This window comes from Xyrauchen texanus, chromosome 6 (assembly GCF_025860055.1).
Source record: "Xyrauchen texanus isolate HMW12.3.18 chromosome 6, RBS_HiC_50CHRs, whole genome shotgun sequence".
Classification (NCBI taxonomy): Eukaryota; Metazoa; Chordata; class Actinopteri; order Cypriniformes; family Catostomidae; genus Xyrauchen; species Xyrauchen texanus.
In genome coordinates this window covers 9,409,331-9,434,798 of record NC_068281.1, presented here as the reverse complement: position 1 = coordinate 9,434,798, position 25,468 = coordinate 9,409,331, and the positions used below count along the sequence as shown (strand labels likewise).

Here is a 25,468-nt window from a genome sequence, read left to right as displayed (position 1 = left end):
CAACAGGCATCCAGTAAAAATACGATTATTTGGCCATTTCTATTTAAGTTTGTGTAAGAATACTGCACCTAATACAAAAAACCTTTGACAGCCCAATCAGATGAAGAGTCAAGAAAAAGATGCTTTGTTGTATACTGCACACTTTGCCGAATAAGGTCATCCAGGTATTCCATGCATTCGCATAGTAGGCACATTATACATGCTATATACTGCAGAAATAGTACAAGTAGTATGGTAGTATGCTAATCCAATCATAGCCGAGGTGGTGGTGGATGAATCTTTGTGATAGTTAGAGTAGAGGAGGATGAGAGAGTGAAATAATGACTCGAGATGGAGTGATGAGCCTTACTATACACAATATGTGTGGAAAGCATCAAGAGAAAGAGCTACTATACAAGACAGACTTTTAAAGGGTTAGTTCACCCAAACAAATTACAATTATGTCTGTATTTACAAACCGAATTATAAGGAAGAATGTAAGGGACTGACAGCCTCATTCACAATGAAAATGAAGGGTGACTGAGGCTATCATTCCATAACATTCGGCTTAATGTATACTGTTGTGTTCCACGGAAGAAAGTTAAGTCATACACGTTTGGAACAACATCAGAGTGAGCAAATTAAGACTTTTCATTTTCATCTATGGGTGAACAATCCCTTTAAAGAGATAGAAAGGGAAAGGGAGTAAGATAGTGTGTGTTCTCCAGTTACAAGTGAGTGTTAAAATAATCAGCTTTTTGTCAGACAACAGCTTATGCAGACAGACGTGAGAATTTGGCTTTTTTGACAGTTTTTCTCACGCAGTGTGTTTGTGTGTGTCTCTTCCAGCAGTATCAACGTCATTCTGTGGATTTCAGTCACTGCAGTCAAAGTAAACACACACATACCAACTCACACACACCAAGACTAAGATTCTTAAGTCATCGTGGATCTGCTTAAAACTGTGTCAGCTCCAGATTTTTCAGAAGACTCTTAAAATGGCATTTCTGACTACATAATGGGACTGTTAGTGTGTGTGTGATAATTGATGGAGCTTTGACAGAAAATGGACATGCAGACACAATATTTTAAAAATACAAATCATATATTTAGCATAATATAAATGAGGGTGTTGGGGGGGGGGGGGCTACTTTAGGGGGCCAGACTACAGTGGCAGAGGAAGTGATGTAATAGCACCATTGTATCAGATGATGAAAGAAGTGAATTATAGATGAAACAGTCACATAGAAAATAATAATAATATAGTGTCAGAAAAACTATAAATAAGAGAGATTAGAGGATTGAAAGACCAAAGACATGCAGTAAAACAGAGAAACAGAAAAAACACAAGAGATAGGGAGACAGAAGGAGGGAAGAGAACGAGAAAAAACGACAGTTAATATCAAGTTTCCAAAGTAACTTTGTAAAAAATAGTACAGAGTGTAAAAAAGATTGTGTTCTTGTATTAGATGGCATGTGTGTGCTGTCAGAGCTGTGAGAAAGAGACAGACAGAGAGAGAGAGAGAGAGAGAGAGGGAGAGAGAGAGAGAGAGAGAGAAAGAGAGTCTGTCACTTTTAAAAGAGAATGGTTCACTATTCTGACACATTACAGCTCACGAACGCGAGTGTAAGAGTGTGAGTGTGCAACAGAAGGGCTTCAAAATTTGTTGTGAATATGTGATGCTGTTCAAGTGTTATTTTCTAACGAGGTGTGATGCTACAAGTTTAAAGGGGTAGTTCACCCCAAAAATAACACAAACGAAGATTTTTAGAAGAATATTTCATCACTTTACAATGCAAGTGAATGGTGATCAGATTTTTGTAGCGCCAAAAAACACATAAAGCAAATATAAAAGTAATCCATATGACTCCAGTGGTTAAATCCAGATGTGATATAATAGGTGTGGGTGAGAAACAGAACATTTACGTCCTTTTTACTATAAATCTCCACTTTCACATTCACTTTCAGATGAGAAAGTGAAGCTAAACAGGAACCACGTTTGACTTTCAGATGTAAAAGTGAAAGTGGAGATTTAGAGTAAAAAGGACATAAATATTGATCTGTTTCCCTCCCAGCCCTATTATATTGCTTTTGAAGATATGGATATGGAGTCATTTGCATTACTTTTATGTTTCCTTTATGTGATTTTTGGAGTTACAAAGGTCTGATCACCATTCACTTGCATTGTATGGACTTACAGAGTAGAGATATTCTTCGAAAAATCTTTGTGTTGAGCAGAAAAAAGAAAGTCATACACATCTGGGATGGCATGAGGGTGAGTAAATTATTGGATAATTTTCATTGATGGGTGAACTATTCCTTTAAAGATGCATGTAATGTCCTCACTGAAAACTTTACAGCCAGTCAGAACATAAATATTATATACAATGTATCAATGAGAATTTACCAACATAGTCTCATGACATCTTGCAATAATTCATACGACATGACGAACTTGTGACATATTGTTTGTCTTGGCTCATACGAAATGGTACAAATTTGATTCCCATTGAGACATTGAGAACCAACTTGTATGCTTTTTGTCACCTCTAATTATTAGTATTAATTATTATGACTTGTCATGAGACCGCGTAGCTCAACTTGTAGAACATGCGTTAGAAACACTAAGGTCTTGGGTTCAATTCCCATGGAACACTTTTACTCATAATATGTATACCTTGAATGCATTGAAAGTCTTTGGCCAAATGAGTAAATGTAAATGTGAGTGGACTCAAGCTGAGATTAAAATGAGAAACATTGCACCCCTCTTGTCTTGACTTTCTGATGTTATGAGTGATATGTCACTTCTCTCCTCCAAAACTCTCCACCACCCCTTTGTTCACACCTCTCTCTCTCATTTGAGATTGATTTCACATGCTAGTTGAGAGAAAAACGTGGCTGGGCTCGTTTTAGTTTGTGTTTCCACCCTCTCTTGTTTAGTGAGTTCTAGCTCAATGGTCATAAGCACCCTGCCCTGCCTGCTTATCCCTGCTGCCTCCTCCGGGACTTGGGTCTGGGTGGAGGCAGCCTCAACCTGGAGTTCTAGCTCTCTGCTTCTCAACCCCTATTTCCTCTCTCTGCGAGACTCTTGCTTCTTCTTCTCTGATGCCGCCACCTTCTGCTTGGCCGGATCCATCAGAACCGAAGCCTGGAAAGAGAGGGAGTGTGGAGAGGGGAGGAGTGAGTTACTACGGGAGGAGAGAGAGAGAGAGAGAGAGAGAGAGAGAGAGAGAGAGAGAGAGAGAGAGAGAGAAATAAGATATTGAGAGAGAGACAGAAACAAGAAAAGAAAGAAAAAGGAGGATTTGTGAGATGTGGATGGTCAAACGGATTTGGAGGATCAAAATAAGGGAGGTAGATTCATTATAGAGATGAAGAAAAGGATGAAAAAGAGTGAAGTGGGTCAACGAGTGGTTAGAAGGAGAGGAACACCAGGGGAACTCTCCGTTTCTGGAAGGGAGCACAAAAAGGAAATGGCCAGTTAGGGAGTGACAGCGTGACATCACAGCACCTGAATAAAAGACTTGTAATACAGCTGAACATTAAATGTGGGTCGCTGAAACTAGCTTTCCTTTGTGAGGATCAGCTTCACTTGTTCGGTCAGCCGCCTGAAAGGTGTTTTACAGTACATGCAACTGAATAACAGGTGGAGTGTGTTATGTTTTGTATGAATTATAGTTTTCACTTTACGTCAAACTGGTATAGGAGAAAATAAGTTATGAGTCCAAAGGTTCAGTACACCTCCTATCAGAAGCTAATTGGCTAATTGTCTAAAGGCTTGACATAATTTTCTGGAATTTTCCAAGCTGCTTAAAGGCACAGTTACCTTCTATATGTATGTAAACTTCTGACCCACTGGAATTGTGATATAGTCAATTAAAAGTGAATTGTAAAAATTACATGCAAAGCAGATGTCCTAAACGACTTGCCAAAACTATAGTTTGCTAATATTAAATCTGTGGAGTGATTAAAAAATTATTTATATTTTATTATATGCACTTTCAAGACATCAAAATTGATGGAATACATGAAATGTGTCCATTGTCGAAAAGCTAAAACGTGACTAAACTTATGATAAAATACATTTTGTAAAATGAGTGTTCTCATAATGTACCTAGTTAGAAGGTCCCCTGTACCATTACGAGCATTAACGGAGAGATCATTTATTTTATATGTGAGCAAAATGGACGTAATAACTCAAATACATCCAAAGGAATTGGAATCTAATCAAAATCAGATGAATCAAATCAAATGGAGAGCTTCTGAGTTGGATTTTGATTTAATTGGGAAATTTATATCAATATCCAGCCCTATTTCCAAGTAAACTCTTTTGAATGTGAGCCAATATGGAATACAGTCGATACGTGCACATTACAGCTACATTTAGTACAGTCAATGTGTGTGCCTATAGTAGCGTAGAAACTACACACTTTACCTTTAAGTTCTATTGTGATGTCTATAGTCAAATATGTAATTACATCCCAAAAAGTCATAGTAACTTTTTTGCTGCCTTTGTCATAGAAATGTTGTTTTAGCTGTGTTTGTTGGTATTGGATTTTATACCATTTGCTTTGAGTTCTGCGGTCTTTGCTAAGAAACAAAACCTGCTAGCCTGCAGCACATAAACCATTTATCAACCTGCATTCAGTTCACTGGACTGAAAGGTGGACTGGGTTTACACTGACAGAACCAAGAAATAAAGAAATGAAAGAGAGATACTGAAGCTGACAGGAGATACACAGAAAGGAGAACAAATAGAGGTATGTAAATATAAACCGATTACAGAATGAAAGAATGAACAAACTCCATAAAGACAGAATCTGGTAGTTTGATCCTATAAGAGATGAGATGTGTGAGGAAGAAAGTGGTTTAATTGTATGTGACACTGTTTCATGAACTAATACATTGATTAAAGCTGATCCATGATTAAATGTGACAGCAGTTTACTGTTCACCTGCAGTAAGAAGAGAGGATAGCAGCTAAAGGATTGGAAAAGACAGCTAGAGGAAAAAAAGAAATGATTGTACGGAAGTGGGATAATGGCATGGACAAGTATGCACAGAAGAATAAAATCAGAGAGAGAGAGAGAGAGAGAGAGAGAGATTATGTAAATTAGTATATGAATGCGTGGCACAGAAAGTGACATATGAACTCCATTTGAGTGCCAGTTCATGTTTTTGAAAGCACTAGGTGGCTACACTGGTACAACTGAGTACATCAATGGCCCTGTCCCAAATGGCACCATTAGTGTGGACTCGCTGTCTTATAGCTTTCGCTTGTGTTTGTCCATGAAGACCACAAGAGCACTCCTATGCAGCCCTTTTGAGAAAACATAGCGACATTACAAAGTGGCACAAAAGTATGAACTCCAATGTCATTTTCCACTGCACATTACGGTTCGACTCGACTCCACTCTGCTCTCGCTTTACTTTTCAGAGCTTGCTTTTCCACTGCAGTTTAGTGCAGCCTCAATGTAGGTTTGATTATAGGCTGATCTTCGTAGTTTACTGCCGTGACATAATCTTAAACGTGACACAAACACACAACAAAGGAGCAATGGAGGATATCGAAGAATTGGTATTCTTGATTCTCGGCATGTGGCTATTTTTCACAGCAAAAGAGACTGGTGGCAGCAAGACAAAATACCTCTAAAAAACCCGGAGAGTTTGAGAAATCATGCATCACTGTGTTAGCTCGATGACGCACGAGGGTAAGATAACCTGCCATCTAGCTTATAGATTCTCTCTGAACAAGGGTTTTGATTTTACATTTGTTATCGGCTTGGCTCGCTTGGAACCTCGACCAAGGGGGTAGAAAAAAAGTACCAGGTACTGTCCACAGTGGAAAACCCCCCAAAAACGTTTGATTTAAAAGGTGCAATATGTAACATTTTGCCAATGTCTGAACAGCTTGTAACACAACTTAAAAAATGAGCCCTTCCCGGACTTCCTGCAGCTGGAACCAGCTTCCAGAAGAGATCAGATGTGCTCCTACAGTAGTCACATTCAAATCCAGACTCAAAACACATCTGTTTAGCTGTGCATTTACTGAATGAGCACTGTGCCACTGTGTGTCCGACTGTTTGTACTGTATTTTATTTTATTTTATTTTATATTCTAAACTGTTTCAATTATTCTTATTTTTTTATTCTTATTTTAATCTCTTCTATGTAAAGCACTTTGAATTACCATTATGTATGAAATGTGCTATATAAATAAACTTGCCTTGCCTTGCCTTGCCTATTAAAGCCTGTAGACTGATATTCATGCGAATGGAGCGAGTCGCTTTTGCCGGAAAATCCAAAGTTTGTGACATTTATGCGTGCTCCCAATAGTAGCTTCTCTTCTGAGTCAACAGACAGTCAGCTATTTATCTACTGAATCCCGTCTGGCTAAGCGGGAATGTAATCGTGGTCAAGCGAAACTAGTGTGAACATCGGCTATTTGATTTCTGGAGGAACCTTCGTTCGGTTTTTGGGATCAAAACTGACCCGGAATTGGCGTTCTTCTTAATGGACAGGTAAGCTTACATAACTGCAAAGCATGTGAAATATAGTGCCATGAGGATTCATTATTATATTGATTGAGTAATTTTGGCTAACTTTAACTTGTTTGCACAGTAACATCGTCATCAACAATGTTAATATGTAATTATTCAGCAAAGTAAACTACAATAACACATCAAATGAATGCTAGACAATGTTCAAAATAATGCAAAATGTTCCATTCATTAGTGTAACGTAACTCGGTTATACAGAAATTATATACATTCAATTATTCTAAAACAATAGTTATCGATATATCAAAATTACAGTTATGATGGAATCACATCAATTCTGAATTGTGTCAACATATTTATAATGTACAGTCTATTTTATAAACAGCTACTGTCATCATCCAACAAATTTAGCTAACAGCTATTGATAAAGTTGGCTAGCCAGCTAACGCTGGCATAAGCTATCCTATAAATGCATCATGCAAAGAAAAGTGATTACTTCAAACTAGAGTCTTGCATAGTCAGACCTATATCCACACTTTGTTTTATCCTTGTTCCAGCACCGGCGATTCAAATATAATATACAGTCTCAAAGTTTGTAGTAAACCGATCATAACTGTATAATTTTAATTATGATACCTCATCTGTCAGCATGATGTCAGTTAATCAAGTTCAGTCTCTTTGTATGTTACATCATTGTTTTGGATGAAGCTCGGTCGCTTGCATCCCTATGGAGTGTGTGCACGAGTGCGAGCACGAGCAACAGGTAGCTGGCTGCAGTTCACTTAATGGCCACAGGTGTCATTTATAACAAGGGTTTCTGAATCTTACATATAGCACCTTTAAAGTTGAAAACGAGACTAAATAAAAGCATGAATGAGCATCTCTGTATCCCTAAAACTCAAAACCTGTCTCACCTTAGAAATGTTCCTTAACTGATAAAAACAAGACTAAACTAACTTCCTGATGTCATATTCAAAATTTAAATTTGTGTCAAAATAGCCACCCAAATTTCTCACCATTTGCTGAATATTCAGAATTTAACTGCAGAAAATGATATGCCATCCAATTGTTTATATCTGCTATACACACTTAAAGAACATTTAAACAGATCATTGTGATTCATTGACAAATATAACTGTAGGTCATCTGCATGGTAATGAAAATGTATGTTGTATTTTCGAATCACAGCACCAAGAGGTAACCTATATAGAGAGATATATAGGTTACTACATCTCATCTCCACCAGATACTACACATTTTCTATTCAACAAATAGGGAACAAACAAGTCTAAAGCCACCCCAGATATTCCCACTAACCTCTTCAATGTATCATTGTAACTGTATCAAACAGTGCAGTTAAATCAAGCAACACTAAAATGGAGCACTCTCCGGCATACGCCGACATCAATAAATCTTTGGTAACCCTAAAAAGAGCAGTTTTCTCTAAAACCTGCCAGAAATGTTTTCAAAAATGTTATGGCACTGTAAAGGTGTTCCATTGCCTGACGCTCAAAAGATAAAAAATATAAAGAAAACAATTGTAACCGTTTGCTTTGTGGGTGATCGTCTGTCAACAAATTGCAGAGGATAAACGATGCTATGCCGTGCTAGCAAGGTGTATGATTATCAAAGAGAGGATCATCTATCGTGTTTAAAGGTGCATTCAAGTCACGAGGTCAGAGATCGTACTTATGTTTGTTCAAGTGATTTATGTAGAAAAGAACGGACCCGTTTTGCAATGTCATATTTCTTTCTCTCTTTTTCTTACTATCGTGAAGCTTTTTTAGCACAATTGAAAGAAAATGAAGGGAAAGCCGTCCATTAGGTGTGTAATAACCGCTTTATGTATCTATTTTATCATTATTATGCCGCTACAAATAATGATGGGTAATGTAGTTCTTACTGCACAGCTGTCGCTTCATAAACCAGATAAAATGAGTCTTATTTTCTGGCAAGCTTTCCTGTTTTTCTTAAAAAACTGAATTAATATCAATAACAATTTGCTTCTGCAATGATTCCTAAATCGACACCCCCCAACTTATAAAATCAGGGCTAAAAGATTACTTCTTTGTGGTGGAGTTCATGTACTCTCAACTCGTAAATATGATCATTCTGACATGACTTGAATGCACCATTTCACACCTGTCTCTGAACATTTTATTTGCATAAAAGTGAATGATTATCATTACACCTCAGTACATCTCCTTTGGTGCCTTCATGTTTGCATGACATCATACACCTGCATATCGGTGAAATGTAGACAGTTCTAGATTTCCGCATTTTAACGTTAGTAGTCTGACTTCAGGACTCCCCTACCCCCCACCATCCATTACCACAAATCAAAAAATAACTGACAGGTACTGTAGAGAGGCACCTCCAAGTTTTCCAAAATACATTTTGCTGTTTACAGAGCCTAGGGCTATCACAGGGTCAAATGTGATTTCTCAGGATGCCTATGTCAATTATATCAATCAGGTAGAGAGGATTTTTTGCTGGGTATTCAAAAAGCTTACAGCAGATTTATCTAATCACAGAAAAAGGAGGGAGGAGAGCAATGGAAGACAGAAGATTTTAAACACAGCCAAGTGAGAGAGACTTGCAAGCATGTAGTGTGCTTGTGTGTGTGCATCCGTCTGTGTTTGGGTGACAGTAGGTGAGCACTTGCCTGTTTTTGCTGTGAGCCTTCTTTTCCTTTGCCCTTCTTGCCATGTTTGCTAAGGGAACAAAAAATAAATACAAAAATGCATGATCAATGTGGCCCTCTGGTGGCTGGAGGACTCAACCGTAAGCGAGCTTGTCATCTATCAGCTCATAGTTTCAGCCCACTGTACGTTCACTAACAATCTGAAGCATATCGCACACAAAAATGGCAAGAGCTGGCAGAAATCGCCAGTTATAATTTGATTAGTAGGGTTTACATAACTTCCAGGAGTAAAGGCACACAGGTTTTTGATCAGTCTGTCAGCTAGCAAAGTTGTTTTATATTGTACCAGGTTGATACAATGAACGCTTTTAAGCTAATCAAATTGATTTTTGATTAAGCTAATCAAATTGATTGATTTTTTGCATCAAATTGGAGTTTTGTTTGGGGGGCTAAATAGCAACTAGACTAGAACTTTTAGTCAAAGGTCTGGCTAGACAAGACCTGTTGGCTTAGTACTCTCCAAGTTAGTTGGGGGTTCTGTCCATACCTTGCTTGTGATGTGTGTGTTTTTGTGTGCATGCTTTTCAAGGACTGGTGGAGATATGGGCTGTGTCTTGGTAAGAGTGTGTGCGTGTATAGTAGTGTGTGTGTCAAGGCCAGGCAGAGGGTCGGGTCGGGCTTCAGGGAGCAGGTACTCCCAGACTGACCTCATGCTCAAGCTGAACACTCGTCTGGCCACCAGGAATCGCATCAGATAGTAAATTGCCACAATGAGGATCAGCAGTCCCAAAACAACGCCAATAATCACCCCTGTTATCACACCAGCTTGAACAGGAACTGAGAGAGAAAGAAAGAATGGAAAGGTGGAAGTGTTAAGATCACAGCAGCTTAAAGGAACAGTTCATTCAAATGAAAAATATATATATATATATTTCCTTAAACTGCATGCAAACTGCACACAAAAAGGCAAATTATTGAAGAAACTTTGTGCACCTCTTGCTATACAACAACATTTTGTTGTGGCCATGTCAGTAAAGCTAAAAAAATTTTAAAAAAGTCCATATGACCAAGGTTATTATAATTTTGCATTTTCTAATTACACATTTGCTATAAATTTCAGTTTAGATTTAGTTAGTTTCATTGATGGTTTTGCAAGTTAAAGTTTATAGATTTCTACAGTAGTACAGTTTTTAGTAATTATAGTTAATAGTATAGTTTTAGTTACCCAAAAATACAGTCAAACCTTTTTTACTCCATGTGAATGGGGTGGGGTGGGGGCAACGGACATTGCTTATGCAATAACATTACAGAAAAAAGGTTCCAAACCACATCAATCAATGCCAACCTAGACATTTTCTCCTTTTGTCTTCAGAACAAGCCAGAATAACCCACAAATACCAGATTGAGAAGCTACTGTTTTAACAAAAAAGAAATATTCATTTAAATGTACTTCAAAACCACCAGTACAAAAAAGCATTTACTTGATGAATAATGCACCTTGTGAGGCAATTTTTCTCCAAAGTTGTGTTCTCAGAAAAAAAACTGTAATGACCACACAAGGAAACCACTCAGGTTCCTGCTTTGTAGTTATTTTACACTTCCATTAGTGGCAAACTTTCATCTCCCAGTGTATGATCTCCTGGATTTTGTATGCCAAAATGGAATAAGATGAGCCTAAAGGCACAAAGTAGGTCTTGATTGCTATGCAGCCAACTGTAAGCGAGGAGAAAGCAAAAAAGGAATTTGGCTGGTTTCTCTTTCTATTGCTCTTTCTATCACTTTAAGTATTTTTTTCTTAAAGACAAAATGCTCGTCGTAATCTATTACCCTTCTCAAAAACCAGCAGACGAACACTGGAGGGGTGACCCACTATGTCGGGTGGGTTCTTGGCATCACAGGTGAAGGTTCCGTTGTCACTGTAGTCTAGGTTCCGGATCAGAATGGAACCGTCTCGGCGAGCAGGGTTGCCAACAAACTCCAGGCGGTCCTGGAAGGGGCCTTTGTTATCCACATAAGGAGCTCCGCCTGTGTAGTGGAAAATCTAAACAACCACAGAATGCATATGATTATGTAATTATCACATACTTAATAATAGTTACTTAAAATGAACTGATTATAATAAAGGAGGCAGACAAATTAGTCTCCACAAGCAAAACTACTTTTAAAATCCAATGAATTGGTAAACTGTTGAAGGGGTGAATGTTCAATTCCCTTTTACAAGTTATATCTCATCTTTTATCATCCTCGTTTATTCTTATCATATTAATCAATGTGCTATTGTCCTTTTACAATAAGTTGAAAGTAACATGTATGTCATTTGAGGGGTGACTGAGGGTCTGACTCTGATGCTAGGAATGCAATAACAGTGATTTTTCATTTAGTGCGGCTCCCGGAGAATATGCATTTATATTGTACTGCATTTATTTAGAAAGTATATATCTGTTGTAATTATTACATAATTAATCAACTATTCTATAACCATTTGATTCTATTTTAATTCAATCATAATTAACTGAATGAGAGAGATTTTAGTTATGACCTTATTATTATCATCCATGTTTTTATATAGTTCGTAAAAGCAACCAATGCGTACAACATATCGACTTCATGTAATCATTGAACTGAAACATCTAATTTCTTTATGATTTATCATATTGGGTGACTATGTGTGCTCTTTGTCTTTCTCCATGCTCTGTTCTAATTTTCCACAGATGGTGAGGCCCTGCATTCCACCAAGCTTAGGGAGAAGGCCTCCAGTCCTAGAGGAGATAATGCCTACCCATTGCAATGTCTAACTCATTCAGTGTTTGGATTGTTTATGGTGCCCTCTAACATGTGACTTTGCCATAGCCAAAAACCTCAAAGGATTGCTCTCCTTGGTACCTTCTTGATGTAGAGACAGATGTGTAGTCATAACTGATAGCTAACCCATGATATCTGACATAATAATTTCTGTATTGCCAATGATGGGAACTTGATTAATGCTATGGCTAACTAATTAGACCATATTTGTAAAGTGCTAAAATGTTTGAAGTGACCTATCAGAATCTTAGAAAGTTTTGTACTGTGACACCTCTAGTTCTATAATGACTATAATTGATTCTGAATGTTTTTGAATGGGTAAATGTTTCTTTCTCTTTTTGCTTCTTCTCTTTCTGTCTTTCTGATCTACTGGATCCTGTTTACTTAGTGATGCTTACTGGAACTGCAGTGAACAATCAGTAAACTCTCTCTCTACTGATTGCAAACCTGACCGAGTTTTTATTCCTCAATATTCATATTGTGGACCCAGCTGTTTCCCCAACACAGTATTCAGTTATGCATTTTAACCTCTTAAACTCTGAAGATCTGGTCATTTGTGGGGAGGCACAATATGGCAAGCCATTTTATCAATTAAAACACTGAAGTCACTGGATGCATAAATTAGGCGTATGTGGTATAATTTGAAAGCGTAGAATCTGCACTTAGAAACCCCATCAATTTGCATTTAGTTACATAAAATAAGACCTGAAAACATTTGTGTTACAAATTGGCCCCATGTAGAGGTTATATTGCAGGAATTTTTATATTAATATAAAAGTCCTTGCACTTAAATTGACCAGTCATATATCGAATGAAAAGTCTCATTCTCAGGAAGGTGACTGTACATTTACATTTTACATTTACATTTATGCATTTGGCAGATGCTTTTATCCAAAGCGACTTACAGTGCACTTATTACAGTGACAATCCCCCCGGAACAACTTGGAGTTAAGTGCCTTGCTCAAGGCCACAATGGTGGTGGCTGTGGGGATCGAACCAGCGACCTTCTGATTACCAGATTACCAGTTATGTGCTTTAGACCACTACACCACCACCAAGGTAAGGTATAAAATGCTAACTTTTCTTTTCTGTGCTGACCACTTATCTGTAAGCCCCAACTAGCCTCAAACTTTATATCAAACCTTACCTTGGGTTGTTAGCTTTAAAATTAGTTAAATAAATGATTAGTTTACTTGTTTGTTAGCTTGCTTGGGTGAATAATCTAATGTTGTTTTAAAGCATGAGAAACAAATCATCAAAAGGTTCCCATTTATAGAAGATGAAATGTTGCACATCATTGTAAAGCTGGGATCCCTTTCTTTCCAGTGACACCTAGATTGGGCTTCTTGACAACTCAAAAGTCAAGATAATCAACAAAACAGCATGGAAGCTCTTAGCTCTTCAAAAAAAGATGTTGTCTATTGGTGAGGGCTAAAATGTGTTAGAGCACCACCTACATTTCAGATCAGTATAATGTAACCAGTAGTGATAAAAAAAATAAATCTTTATTTTAGTACTTGCTGCCATCCAATGGAATAAAATAAGAATTTTTGCTTGAACATAGAGGAAAATAATTGAAATGGCATGCTTTTAAACTTTAGACACAATTTTGTTTAATCATAAAATTGTAAATATATACAATGTTGTTTATTAATTATTGCAATAATTTCTTAAAATATAGGGGGTTATCTGTAAAATGAGACCATTTTTATTAAATCAGTCCACTGTATATGTGAACAGGGTGCTTTAATTGTGAGCGTGAAACATTTCAGGCGGCAGCACAAAAGTTTTACAGAGTATAAGAGGTTAAAAGCCACACTGTTACATTGTAATCATTGTGTGTTAAAAATATATATAAACACAAAATTTGAACTCTGTATTTTTCAGTCTTATTGTTTTTTCCAGAATTCCCAGTATAATCAAGCATCCACAAACCAACAGTCTCAAAGGCTCAGCCAAATTACAAACTTGTATGACACATTGCTGCTGGCTTTCCATTTTGGTAAGCAGAAGTACACCCACAAGTAAGGCACTAATGTTTATTTCTAATTCACATTGCCTTGGATTGTTAATTTGCGAGGATGTTAATTATCGCCACGAGTCATATTGTCACATTGATCTTATTCCCAAGGGGTAGACATGTTTTGGAACAGATATTAGAGTTGTACATACCCTTTTACAGGTTTGGTGAAATGCAATTACAACTGTTTATTTATTTATTTTTTGTTGTTGTTGTAGTTGTTGTTGGCAGTTCTAGTATAAATACTGAGAGGCTGCATGCTGTAATTGGCAATTAATGTAAGTATGAAAATCATATTTTTTTCTCAAACAAGCATTGGATTATTTTTATATTTTTTGGATTGTACATCCAATCATATAATTGTATTTTAATTTGATGATCAAAATGTGCACATTATGTATGCACTTTAATGCGTCATTCATGAAAAAAACAAAAACTGTTAAGCACAGAATTTCTATTTACAATTAAACATCTATTGTAACTTATAATAAACACTATTGCTTTGTTTGCAATCAAGTTGCGTGTCTGTATTTTTTGCTGCTGATTTGTGAATAAATTACTTTTTTTAAGTCGGTTCTTTTCAAAGAATCATTCAAACAAGCAAACTGGTTTGAATCAGAATCAGTCAACTTTGTACAGCAGCAAAATATATTTTAAAAACCAAGCGAGTATCAGAAAAACTAAAAGAACACAAAACCATTAAAAGTTTGTTTATACATTCCTGTTTGTTTAGACGTTTAGGACATTCTTATTTGTAAAAAATATATATTTTTTTAAATCCATTCATAAATAAAAACAGTTATCTTCTTAGGATTAGAATTGGGGTGCTGTTACATTTACTTCTGTGAGATATCTTCATTTAGACAGCTAAGTAAGCATTGTGTGTGTGTGTGTGTGTGTGTGTGTGTGTGTGTGTGTGTGTGTGTGTGTGTGTGTGTGTGTGTGTGTGTGTGTGTGTGTGTGTGTGTTGCTACGCACTGCGATGCTGTCTCTTGCCCCATCTGCACGGTAGCTCCACGAGAAGGTCACTTCTGGAGAAGTCCAGTGCCAGGAGAAGAAAGAGCAGGAAAGTCTGACATCTGAGCCCACAAGTGAATGTTTCTCCCAGCTTGTGTACACAACTATAGCTGCAGTCTGAGAGACTGCAACACACAACACACAGGGTGAGGAGTATTACTGACACATATACACTTCAAATCTAAAAAAGGAATTAAACTGTACTAATAGAAACTGCTGAATGTTAAATACAATTGGAATGTGAAAAAATAACATAAAAATGTCTGCAGTACAGCACAAAATATGTTTATAGTTATTAATCAATTTATAGGTGTATAGTATTTGCACTAATTAACAAGTGTCTAATAAAGATTTAATCAAATCAACAGTGAAAGGTGATTTCCACATGACATGTAGCAACTGGAGTATTTCAAGTACATATTAGAAACTGAGTTAAAATGCAGCGAATCCACTGTTATAAAAATGAACCTTGACACAGATTAAAAAAAGAACCTCGATGCTTGAATTGTTATTTCTTAGTGCTGAACATGTGCTTTTCAGTAGCCTACTAAAGTTTATTCTAGTTAACATTTGAGGGGAAGAAATATATATAGGCCTAAACAAATCACATTGGAAATGAAGCAATAGTATATAAAATAATAATAAACAGTATATATATTTAATGAGGAAATAATAATAATATTTCCTCACTGCTTCAGAGTCTATTTAACTGAGTTCAGTTAGTTGAAACGCTTTACTAATAAACCTAACACCTCAAACCTGCCCAGTCTTTAACAGGTGAGCATCAGGTGCACACATGACAGGTGCCTCTAAAAGTGCAATAATTCTGTGAAAATATATCCAAGTAAAAGTGCAGGTCTCTTGGCTGTATCTCAGTTAAAAAACTTAAAATAATAATAATAATAATAATAAAACGTTTTTTTTTCTTTTTCTGAAGTGCCATTTTTAGTTTAATGTCTATGTTGTAAAAACAATTATAATAAAAAATAAAAAATGGAGGAAAAGTTCAAAGGAGAGTTTTGAAATGTATATTTACCTATGCCCAAGAGCACCACAGTCGTCAGTGCCAGTACAGACAGCATGATCTCTCTGATCTCCCTGCTGGTCAGTATATGAGGGGCTTCGAGAGAGCGAGGGACAGAAAAGGGAGAAGAGATGGAGGGACGACGGGGATGAGACCATAGAGCATCAAGATGATAGTATTCAGTCCATGACTTTATACCCCACCACACCCCAAACTTAAATCCCACCCCCATCACCTCTTTATATCTTACCCGCCAGCGACTCTATCGCTGGATATCACTAAAGTCGCCCGTGGGCGTTCCTCCATCTATTGCTTTAACGTTATTGGTGGACTGCACGTATGACCATTTCTCTTAACACAACAGATGAGCTATTTTACATGTAAAACTAAGAGATCATTTGAATTTGACAAGGAGGGGAGAATGTTTTTATATAACCGGTAGCAGTGCTCAATGCACATAATTACTAAGTTGAATTAAACTTAATTCTATCCATGTATGTGGTTACAGACAAATGACAAATCATATAAATCAGTGACATCGCTCAGAGAAACGTGTCTGTCGTGCCTGCACTCGACTCGACATTACTCAAAGGATACGGGTGACATGAGCTCCACTGACACCCTCTTCAAAGGATCTTCTGTCAGATTTTCAAATCTATGGTCAGACGTGAAGTCCACCAATAGCGTTAAAGCGACAGCAGTAGGAACGCCTACTAGCGACTTCGAGCAGAGCATGGAGCTTTTGCTTAAAGCCATAAAGTCACTAAACTGCTCTGATGCCATTATCTCTCACACTCTTCCTCATCATCTCCTTCTAAAAAGACAAGTGATACAATAACCTGAGAATGAACCAGCTCTCTGATGTCTGTTGGACAAGGGAAGCTCGACTTTTAAGTAAAAAGATAAACACTGTCTGCAGTAAATAATTAAATGACCAAGAATGTACGCTGAAAAAAGAAAAAGAAACACAAATAAAAAATTAAAGAACTAGACTAGACTATTCAGTAAAAATATTTAGGCCAAATATTTTTTATTATTATCATTAATAATAATAATCATCATCATAATAAGTTTGTTTTATAGAGCACCTCTCTAAACGCAAGGTTGCTTTATAGCATCAGCAAACAAACAAGCACGTACAAAACAGAGGAAGAAACATGCAAACCAAACAAGTTGTAATAAAGAAAAGCAAACAATACAACAATTGAATTTACGCTTGAAAGTAACACATACAGTAAATATATGTTTTGAGCAGTTATTTGAAATCAGACAGGGAAGCAGCTCTCCTGAGATTTGAAGGGAGAGAGTTTCTTAGTCTGGGAGCAGCCAAACTAAAAGACCTAGCACCCATGGACAGCCAAAAACACAGCATCAGAGGACCTTAACGGGAAAGTTCACCCAAAAATGCAAATTCTATCAGAATTTCTCACCCTCATGCCATCCTAGATGTGTATGACTTTCATTAATTTGCTGAACTCAAATGAAGATTTGTCCATACAATGCAAGTGAATGGAGGCAACATTTTGAAGCTCCAAAAATAACACAAGTCAGCATAAAAGTAATCCTTAAAACTCCAGTGGTTAATCCAGATCTTTAGAAGCAATATGATAAGTGTGGGTGAGAAACAGATTAATATTTATGTCATGTTTTACTATCAATCTCCACTTTCACTCTCACATTCTTCTTCTTTTGTTTTTGCGATTCACATTCCTTGTGCATATTGCCAACCAAAGGGCATGAGGGAGAAAAAAGGACTAAAATATTGATCTGTTTCTTACCCACACCTATCATATAACTTCTGAAGATATAGATTTATCCACTGGAGTTTATGGATTACTTTTATGCTGCCTTTATGTGCTTTTTGGAGCTTCAAAAATATCATACCCATTCGCTTGCATTATGAGGGCCTACAGAGCTGAAATATTCTTCTAAAAATCTTCATTTAAATTCTGCATCTGAAAGAAAGTCACACATCTATGGCATGATGGTGCAATGGCATGAGTGTCAGTAAATTAATTGAGATTTTTTATTTTTGGGTGCACTATCAAAGTATTTTATCATCGTAAAATGTCACACTTAACCAATAACCCTTGAAATCACTTAACAAGCAGTTTTCTTTCCTATGTTGATCTTGAAACAGGAGATTTGACCAGATCAAAGGTCCCCCTTTTTTAATGACCAATAGTCTTTCGTTATGTCACAGCAATGAACCATGATTTGCTAATTGTTAGTTGGTAGCAGGTGGAATAAGAGGGGAGGGACTCTTTCATTGCATCTTTTTTCCATACAATGAAAGCAAATGGTGACCGAGAGTAACATTCTGCCTAAGCCATAAAATATGCGTAATTGTGAAAGTGAGTAATTGATAACAGAATGTACATTTTGGCTGATCTATAACATTAAGGAAAAGGTGCAAATTACTGCACGATGTGGACAATGTCACATGAAAAGGAAAGATGGATAAGAGAGAAAAACAGTGAGACTTTAAGACCCCCTGACACTATTTCTTCGCTCGCTGCCCTTTTAACAGGACATGCTTAAGAGATGAGACAAATACATTTATTTCTCCATCCCTCTCTTTCTCCATCTCTCCAGATTTCTCTCCTCTGACGTCTTCCAGCCACAAGAATAGAGAGAGAGAGAGAGAGAGAGAAATGGGGTAAGCTGGCATGTCTAATTTAGTGCTGCTTTCTTTCTCTTCCTCCATTGTTTTGTCTCTAGACAAAGGTTTGCATTCTTTTCTTCCTCCAGACTCACACCCACCCCTCTTATTCCAGGGTAAAATGGACAAAGCTTAGAGAGGGTGATATAAATACATGAGTTGATATGAGGACACTGGCATTGACTTAAGGAAGAACGAATGGAAGTAGACAAGATAATCTTTAGATATGATAAAAGTGATAAATAGACACGTTTAAAGGAGAATATGGCATCAGCTGATTGTGCAAATTTCAGATCATTCTACTAAAATGTGCTTTGGATAAGGGATGCTGGTGTGTTGGTAACCACTATGCTACTAGACAGCAAGACCACATAAGTGACCAGCTAAACTACTGTAGCAAGATTCTGCTGATTCACTGGCTTTATAAGCATTGATTTGCTATTGAACATGAATTATACTAACAGATGAGAATTATATTGCTCTCCTCTGAGGTCCAGATCTGGTGCTTTAACTTGATTCAGTGCTCATTGTATCTTAGGTTAATGCAAGTGAAAAACCCTTTGCAACAATGCGGCCCTATGTCTTGTGTTATAAATATAAATAGCATCATGGTGTGATCATGTTTTTAAACAATGTTTTTCAGGCTTGTTCAATGAACCATGTTCATTTAAACAATTAATGAACATGCACCTGTGGAACAGTCATTAAGACACTAACAGCTTACAGACGGTAGACAATTAAGGTCTCAGTTATAAAAACTTAGGACACTAAAGAGACCTTTCTACTGACTCCCAGGGTCCCTGCTCATCTGTGTGAACGTGCCTTAGGCATGCTGCATGGAGGCATGGGAACTGCAGATGTGGTCAGGACAATACATTTGCAATGTCCGTACTTTTAGATGCGTAAGAGAGCACTACAGGGAGACAGGAAGAACAGATGATCATCCTTGCAGTGCCAGACCACGTGTAACAACACCTGCACAGGATCAGTACATCCGAATATCACACTTGCAGGACAGGTACAGGATGGCAATAACAACTGCCTGAGTTACACCAGGAATGACAATCCCTCCATCAGTGCTCAGACTGTCCGCAATTGGCTGAGAGAGGCTGGACTGAGGGCTTGTAGGCCTGTTGTAATGCAGGTCCTTACCAGACATCACCGGCAACAATGTCGCCTATGGGCACAAACCCACCTTCGCTGGATCAGACAGGACTGGCAAAAAGTGCTCTTAACTGATGAGTTGTGGTTTTGTCTCACCAGGGGTGATGGTCGGACACATGTTTATCGTCAAAGGAACTAGTGTTACACTGAGGCCTGTACTCTGGAGCGAGATCGATTTGGAGGTGGATGGTCCGTCATGGTCTGGGGCGGTGCGTCACAGCTTCATCGGAATGAGCTTGTTGTCATTGCAGGCAATCTCAATGCTGTGCATTACAGGGAAGACATCCTCCTCCCTCATGTGGTAACCTTCCTGTAGGCTCATCCTGACATGACCCTCCAGCATGACAATGCCACCAGCCATACGGCTCGTTATGTGCGTGATTTGCTGCAAGACAGGAATGTCAGTGTTCTGCCATGGCCAACGAAGAGCCCAGATCTCATTCCCATTGAGCACATCTACACGTTAAGTTTGCTGAAATTAAAAGCAGATGAAAGTGAAAGGACGTGAAAGGACGAGTTGATACACTCTTTACAATCTGGATTACTTTTAAGCTGCCTTTGTGTGTTTTTTAGCACTTCAAAGCTCTGACCACCATTCACTTGCATTGTAAGGATCTACAGAGCTGATATATTCTTCTAAAAATCTTCATACACATCGGCGATGGCATGAGGGTGACTAAAGGATGAGAGAATTTTCATTTTTGGGTGAACTATTACTTAAGGCCAGTTAGATATACCTAATGCCAAGAAAAGCCAGCTAACAAAAAACAGCAGCTCTAAAATGGCATGCCCACTGGTTTCCAAGGTTACGGGTTCCTACTCTCATTTGTTCAGTTTAGATCTACAGGGAACCTTATTACATATTTCTGTAAATATACCAGTTTAGCCATTTCAGCCAATTTTTAGCCCCTAGGCAGGTACAACTAAAAACAGGAAAGATGAGCATACATGAGACAAGGCAATACAAACAAAGTTACATACACACTGACAGCAACACATTTTGGATGTTTGTTGCATGACATAAGGAAGGTAATTATAGAGCATAACCCTATTGTTGACATTGGCTTTGACATTGACAGCAGGACCAATCAAAAGGCACCATCACCTGAATCCCAAATGAGAGCTACTGAAACACACATCCTTGACTGACAGCTTTTGAATGAATGAAGGGAGAGAAAGACAGGGCAGAGAAAACCCTGTAAAATGAGAAAATTGAGAATAGATAACAGACGACTGTGTATGTGTGGAATGCATAGACGTAAAAAAGCAGCAGTGTATACATAAGAATAAGCCGGTGAAGTGGAATTTAAACAATTTAATATCTACTTTGCTGAAAGTACCTTTGCAAATAACAGTAAAAGATGCAAAAATGTCCAGAAAGCTTTGAGAAGAGGGTCTTCATTTTCTGTCCACCTTGCTTAAACATTATCACTGTTTCATAATCGGATGTTCTGGTTTAATATAAGTACAAAAATTAAAAAAATTGTTTTTTTTTCATCTACTAAATTATTTACCTATATAACCTTGAGCTTGAACATTTATTTTTGACTTTTCTTATGAATATTAATATTATTCTTATGAATTTTCTCAAATACTGAACCAATCCTCAAACTATATACCACAATATCCATAATTTTTAATTTTTTTTTAAACCAGATGAAGTTACAAGTATAACCACTAGATGGCTACAGAGAGCTACTTATTCATCCCTGGTTGAAGAGAAGATGATTTCTAGATTTTGTCACAAGTTCTGCATTTAGATATATATTTAAACATTATCAAAGACTACTTTTGTCGAAGTTTAGCATTTTGTTTGATTGAGGTAATTTTTTGTCAGTTTTTGCATACCTGAAATGAGTATAATAACAAGTAATAACCTAATTTATCCCTTATTGTAACAAGATGTGTGTGTGTTCAGCATTGTAGATGTGTTATGGTCTCACCAATACATTTTGGTGTGTGTGTTCTGCATTATTGTTTTTTTTTGTTGTTGTTGTTGTTTACAAATATGTTTTGTGTGTGTGTGTGTTTTGCACTGTTGATGTTTGGTAGTCTCACCCCTTCATATCTGTGTGTGTTTTCTCTGTATTGTGGTTGTGATTTTTAGTGTTTAACATTCACTTCCTATTGCTGTCACTTTTGACTGGGAAAAGGCTGATCAAATCAACTGCAATTTTTTTGTGTGTTCAGATATCAAATGGATGAAAAGTTACCAAGTCTCATAACGTCAGATAAAGGAAACCAGTTTTATTGAAGAAACCAAATTGATTTTGGTAATAAATGACAGAACATTGCATGAGGGTTAAGCAACCATCACTGACCAATCAGAGCATGCTCCAGCAAGACCAGAACAGATATAGATCATAAACAATTGTGTACACAGCCATAAAAGTAGAAAAGTATTACACGCATAGACATTATATCTAATGACATTAAGCCTATAATTCACTCAAACAACACAGCAAAGGACCTCTTCAAATTGTCTGACATCACCATAGTCAAGCCATGGACTGCTACTGCAGCATTCGCCTAATGGCAACAGAGATGACATTCAACAGAGTCATGTCAGGACAAAGGAGCAATCTGTCTTTTCTTCCTCCCTCCATTCTACCCTCGGCACTTGTTCTCACATGGCAGGGATGTCACAGGGAGCACCAAAACAAGGGAGGCAGAGGAGGGGCACAAAATGCAGAAGAAAGGCATTGTTTGGTCTCAGAAGGTGAGTTATTGTGTTGCAGATCCATGTGCTGGTGTAGGAGTGAAGGAGAGAGAAATTGAGAGCATTTTAATTTCTCTCTTCCTTTAGTCAACAGGGGAGGACAGAGAATGGGATTCGTTTGACTCATTGCACCGATTCTGTGACCTGAACACTCTGAGGGAGTGTTTCAGGCTGTTTGCTGATAAGTTAGTATAACATACACTGTGGTCTTCTGGGTGTGCCGTGGATTATTGACTCAGAAGAAACAGATTATGGCAGAGAGACCTTTGAATGCTCTCACACATATTTTGACACTTACTTGTAGGCCAAATGAATACATGGGCGAATCTAAAAGAGGGCTAGTGGGCATAGAGGAGGCATTGGACCCACCAGGTTTCTTCGTACCCCCAAGACAATTCTGATGCCCCCCAGAACAATGGCAAAACATATGATGGTCAACCTGTGTATGGTTTAAACCCTGCAAGAAGGGAAATGAAAGATCAAATGGAAAGTCAAGTTGCACAATGTGCGATACAGCATATTTTGGCAAATTTAGTAGGTCATACTGTACAGGTATTCCATGTATAGAGATGAATTGCATCCTGCAGAAAAGGTACAAGTAGTACTTAATTCTATAGAAAGCCTATGTGTATCAGGCGGACCAGATAAATTCAGTTCTCAGATTATACAAATTTGTGTGGTTATAACAGGGGCCCTGTTTAATGAATGGCAAAAGAGGTCATTTAACTGCACGCTTCAAGGCCCTTAAAATCAACATACATCTGCAATCCAAACTAACCAACTAAATTCAGCTCATGGGCTCTTTTAATGAGCAATAACTGTTGAATAATTCATCCTGTATTCATTTCACATTAATTGAATTTGTATTAATTCAGTTTAATTCCATTCTCAAAGACTTTCACAGATGGGTGAAGCCTCCCACTGTTACAAATACTCACTTTTACAAGACTGTCACACCAACACTATAAAATTCTCTTTACAGTTTTAACTCCGACAGAAGCGCCGTATCAAAATCTGCCAGGCTCATTTCAGAGAGCGAGACCCAACAGTGAGGAAAAGAAAGGGAATTCTTTGAAGGAAGCGACAGAGAGGACAAAAAGAGTGATGGAGAGAAAGAGCTGGATAATTTAATTTATCCATCTGCAGTCACTGACAATAGAACCGTTCCCCAATTCATTGCAAACCGACCACCATAAACACACTGTAGGGAGGTTAAAAGGGAAAGGAGGAGGTGAGAACGGGCTTGACAATATAAATAATAGGTTAATTATAAATTTAACCAAAAAGACAAACACAAACACAGGTGTTGGACAGCTGTCCGTAAATGTCCCTCTCTGTTGCACTGTACTTATCCATCTCAGAGGCTTGATTAGCCTAATTAGGGGCCGGGTGTGCGGAATCATGACCCGGCCCCGCCCTCCGTCCTGCCACATTCCTCCCTCGTTCTCTCAGGCCGGAGAGCCCCCGGCATGACGTGCATCCCCCCTCCTCTTTCCCTGGGGAGGGGCGTGCCTTCCGCCCTGTCTACCTACAGGTCATCCCCGTCTACCTGGATGAGAGAGGGGACAAGTTGAGGGAAACAAAAACAAAATTTGGCACCTACACGACGATCGTGCCAAATTAACAAAACTTAAAAGAGAGGGAAAGGCCAACACGGAGCGGCAGTGGGAGAGAGGAGAAAGAGAAAAAAATAATAATAATTACTCGCTGGTCCTCGGCCACTCCTCCACACTCTATTGGAAGACAGCAAATCCTCCCCAGGCAGATTGGAGGTAGTCCTCCGGCCCCTGGTGAACAGAACACCCCGCCATGTTTTTGGTGGATGATCGGGATCTCCCCGCCCCTGGCAGCAGTAACCGCTCCAGGCAGTTGGTTGGTAGCACCTCCTCCCATCGCGGTCGGCGGTCATTCCTTCCGAATCCAGGTACAGAGTATTTTCCAGCCATTTGAATTCACTGGATAAAGTATGTGAACCTATGGAATTTGCTGGCTTTCTGCATTAATGGTCATGGAATGTGATCTCATCTCCATCAAAAGACAACCACAAATGTGCTTAAGCTTAAAACACACAAACAATTATATTATTTAATGTCTTTATTGAACACATCCCATTAAACTTTCACAGTGCAGTGGAAACAGTAAGCAAACCCTTGGATTTTGATCGATCATGCTTTGACAGCAATAATCTCAACCAAGCATTTCCAGTAATGCAGATTAGAGCTGCACAATGTTCAGAGGGAATTTTGGACCATTCTTCTTCACAGAACTGCTTCAGCTTAGCCATATTCTTAGGATGTCTGTATGAACGGCTCTCTTGAGGTCATTCCACAGCATCTCTATTAGGTTAAGGTCTGGTCTCTAACCGGGCCATGCCAAAAGGTGAATTTTCTTTTTTGAAGCCATTCTGTAGTGGATTTACTTTGATGTTTAGGGTCACTGTCCTGCAGCATCACCCAACTTCTGAGCTTCAGCTGGCTCACAGCCATCCTAACATTATCCTGTCGGATAACTTGGGAATTAATTTCCCCCTCAATGATGGTAAGAGGTCCGTGTCCTGAAGCAGCCCCAAATCATAATGCTCCCTCCGTCGTACTTCACTGTTGGGATGATGTTTTAATGTTGGAATGCAGTGCCCTTTCCGCCATTCGTAATGCTGCATGTTCTTCCAAACAATTCAACCATAGTTTCCTCAGTCCACAAAACATTTTCCCAGTAGCACTGAGGAGTGTCAAGGTGCTCTTTGGCAAAATTCAGGAGGTCAGCAGTTTTTGTTGGAAACCAGCGGCTTCCTTTGTGGTGTCCTGCCATGGACACCATGCTTCTTTAATGTTTTCCATAGACTCATAAACAGATGTTACTCTAGGATTATTTTTTACCTCATTGTGCATTCTGCAGTATGCCCTTTGACTCATCTTGACTCATAGCCACTTCTAGGGAG

The 25,468-nt window shown here is 38.1% G+C and overlaps 1 protein-coding gene across 4 annotated transcripts; it reads right to left on the bottom strand.

The window, feature by feature from the left end:
* Positions 1 to 1,107: 1,107 nt before the first annotated feature.
* Positions 1,108 to 16,161, bottom strand: LOC127645756 (myelin protein P0-like). Of its 4 annotated transcripts, none has more exons than XM_052129422.1 (6): positions 15,998 to 16,161; positions 14,923 to 15,086; positions 10,950 to 11,163; positions 9,830 to 9,959; positions 9,144 to 9,192; positions 1,108 to 1,256 (listed from the first exon to the last, which is right to left on the bottom strand). In XM_052129422.1, the coding sequence occupies exons 1-6, from the start codon at positions 16,041 to 16,043 to the stop codon at positions 1,248 to 1,250; spliced, it is 612 nt and encodes a 203-aa protein (XP_051985382.1). In that variant the 5' UTR covers positions 16,044 to 16,161; the 3' UTR covers positions 1,108 to 1,247. The 4 variants fall into 4 exon arrangements, with proteins under 4 accessions (XP_051985382.1, XP_051985381.1, XP_051985379.1 ...); XM_052129421.1 differs by having other exon boundaries at positions 1,108 to 1,144; XM_052129419.1 differs by lacking the exon at positions 1,108 to 1,256 and adding an exon at positions 2,127 to 3,128.
* Positions 16,162 to 25,468: the final 9,307 nt, after the last annotated feature.